Here is a 2,513-nt window from a genome sequence, read left to right on the forward strand (position 1 = left end):
CTGTTTATAACCACATCTCCTTCTCCCCATTTGTAGCTCCTGACAACCACTAATCTTTTCTCCAACTCTATAATTATGTTATTTCACAAACGTTTTATACATGGGGTAATGCATTATGTATCTTTTTGAGGTTTTTTTTTTTTAAATCACTGCTTTTTGGTTAACAGCATTTTAATGTTAGTGACTTTTACTTACTGACGTTAACACTTTGGTTTAGCAAAGAAAATGTTCAAATTTTGTTTTGTCTTATTCAGTAGGTTTTACTTGTGAACATGTAAGTCATGCTGTCAGTGTGAATCATGTGAAAAGAGCAATAGCTGAGAACCTGTGGTCAGTTTGCTCAGAATGTTTAAAAGAAAGAAGATTTTATGATGGACAGCCAGTACTTCCTTCTGATATTTGGTTGTGCCTCAAGTGTGGCTTTCAGGTGAGAAAAGGATTTTTTTATGTGTGAATTTGTCTTAAATATTTTCCTTAAATGTTTATTTTGAGTTGGACTATTAGTCTAAGCATTCTGTTAATACTTAGAACTTATGATAAATTTATTTCATGTTTAGATAGAACTCTCCAAGCCTGAGTTTAGAAATGTTTAAGGTAAAATAAAAGGTGTGTTTTGTTCAGAGAATAGTCATTTGTGGTTTATAAAAACTTGAAAGGGAATCGAGCCCACTTGGAATAGTTCTCATATCTAGACCTGCTTTTACCTATTTATATCTTAGAAGGTTTTTTGTGAGTATGGTTTAAGTTTTGGTTAATTTGAAACAAATTTATGTGTAAATCATATAAATAGCATTCTGTTCATCTTTAGGGATGTGGTAAAAACTCAGACAGCCAGCATTCATTGAAACACTTCAAGAGTTGGAGAACAGAGCTTCATTGTATTATAATTAGTCTGAGCACATGGATTATATGGTAAGTTAGATTTGTTAGTACTTTGTCCACTACAAAGATATCTTTCTCTTTGAGCTTTACAGGTAAAATATTTAAAGATGTTATAGCAGCTTATGCTTTTTAGCCTGAACACAACCTATGGAATAATTTAAGAAAATTAACATTACCCATGAATTTAAAATTTAAGGAAGAAAAAAATCAGTCATCTCTCTACTTTTCTTTAACATTTTTGTTGTACAATAAAGAACAGTTCTTGCCAGTTCATTATTCGTAATGAACTTGCCAATACGGAACCCTAGAGTTCTAGCGGAGGAAGGTGTACTTCATGCAGTCAAGGGTTTAGTAACTCTCTGCATGGGAAAGGGAACCTCTCAGGTGATTTTACTATGTAAGCCTTGTTGGGAATCAACCAAAATCAATCAATCATTTTATGTATAAAGACACTGAGTATCATTTACCTTTTTGTGGTTACAAAGCAAAATTCCTGGCACTAAAACAAGTCTTTGGATCCCCTGTCTCTTACCAGGATACTACACTGCTTCAGTGGTATAAGTGAACACTGCATTGAAAAGCTTTCCTTATATTTTACAACAAAAATTTTCTAGCTGTAATCTATAGACTCATAGTGTTCCTTGGATGAATTTTCAGTTTTCTTTAAGACAGAAATATTTTAACTTTGTGTTTTCATTTCAGGATTCTAAAATTAATGTAATGATATTTTGGCTTATAGGAGAGAGCATCGCCTTATAATTTATTTCAGCCACAGGGTCAGGTGCTTGTTGTACTTGTGTTTTTGTTGTTGTTGACCCCAAGTAATAGTATTGGGGAGAATGGGGTAAGAATAGAGGGGAACTTAATATGTAAATGATGCATTGTAGCCAAGGACGTTGGGGAATGAATGATGCCTGGTGTAGCAGCTCAATAAACATTTCTCTGTAGTCTGAATAGAAGCAGTGGTCTCAAACTATGGGCTGCATCAGAATTGCCAGAGGGCTTGTTAACATAGATTGCTGGGTCCCAGGCCTAAAGATTCTGGTTCAGTAGTTTTAAGGTAGGGCCTGAGAATTTGCATTTCTAACAAGTTCTCAGATGTTGCCAATGCTGCTAGTCTGGGGGTCACAGTTTCAGGACCACTGAAATAGAAAAAGGTGATGGGAGAATTGAGTGACACCTGATGAAATAGGCTCATCTCAAGTGAATCTGTGTCCTAACTTCTTTTGTAGCTCTTCGGACCATAATTATGGTCTGATCATTTCATGATTTAATTTCAGCAAAAAAGCTTTACCTAACATAATAAATTAGTACTGTTAGTTTTAACAATTTAAAACAAAACACATCACATCCAGTCTTCCCCATCTCTATAACTAGAACCTCTATCACTTAAGTATACAAGCAAGAAGCCTGGTAATTATTTTCTTCCTCTTTCTATCTTATTTTTTAACCTTTTAACAAATGTAGACAAATGGTATAATAAATTCCTGTATACTCATCACCCAGCTTTAAACATTACCAACTCATAGCTAGTCTTTTTATTTTAATTTTATTTTTTTTATTGTTAGTTTCAGGTGTACAGAACAATGCAATAGTTACCCTTTTCACCCTCACAAAGTAACAACCCCCCT

The 2,513-nt window shown here is 34.1% G+C and overlaps 1 protein-coding gene across 1 annotated transcript in view; it reads left to right on the forward strand.

The window, feature by feature from the left end:
* The window catches only part of USP45 (ubiquitin specific peptidase 45), a 72,902-nt gene that overhangs the window by 8,652 nt on the left and 61,737 nt on the right, over window positions 1-2,513 (forward strand). The window contains exons 3-4 of the mRNA XM_019643640.1: window positions 258-427; window positions 809-912. Of these exons, the coding sequence (XP_019499185.1) occupies window positions 258-427; window positions 809-912 (274 nt within the window). The remainder of the gene's footprint in view (window positions 1-257; window positions 428-808; window positions 913-2,513) is intronic.

Source organism: Hipposideros armiger, unplaced genomic scaffold, assembly GCF_001890085.2.
Source record: "Hipposideros armiger isolate ML-2016 unplaced genomic scaffold, ASM189008v1 scaffold_81, whole genome shotgun sequence".
In the NCBI taxonomy this organism is placed as follows: domain Eukaryota; kingdom Metazoa; phylum Chordata; class Mammalia; order Chiroptera; family Hipposideridae; genus Hipposideros; species Hipposideros armiger.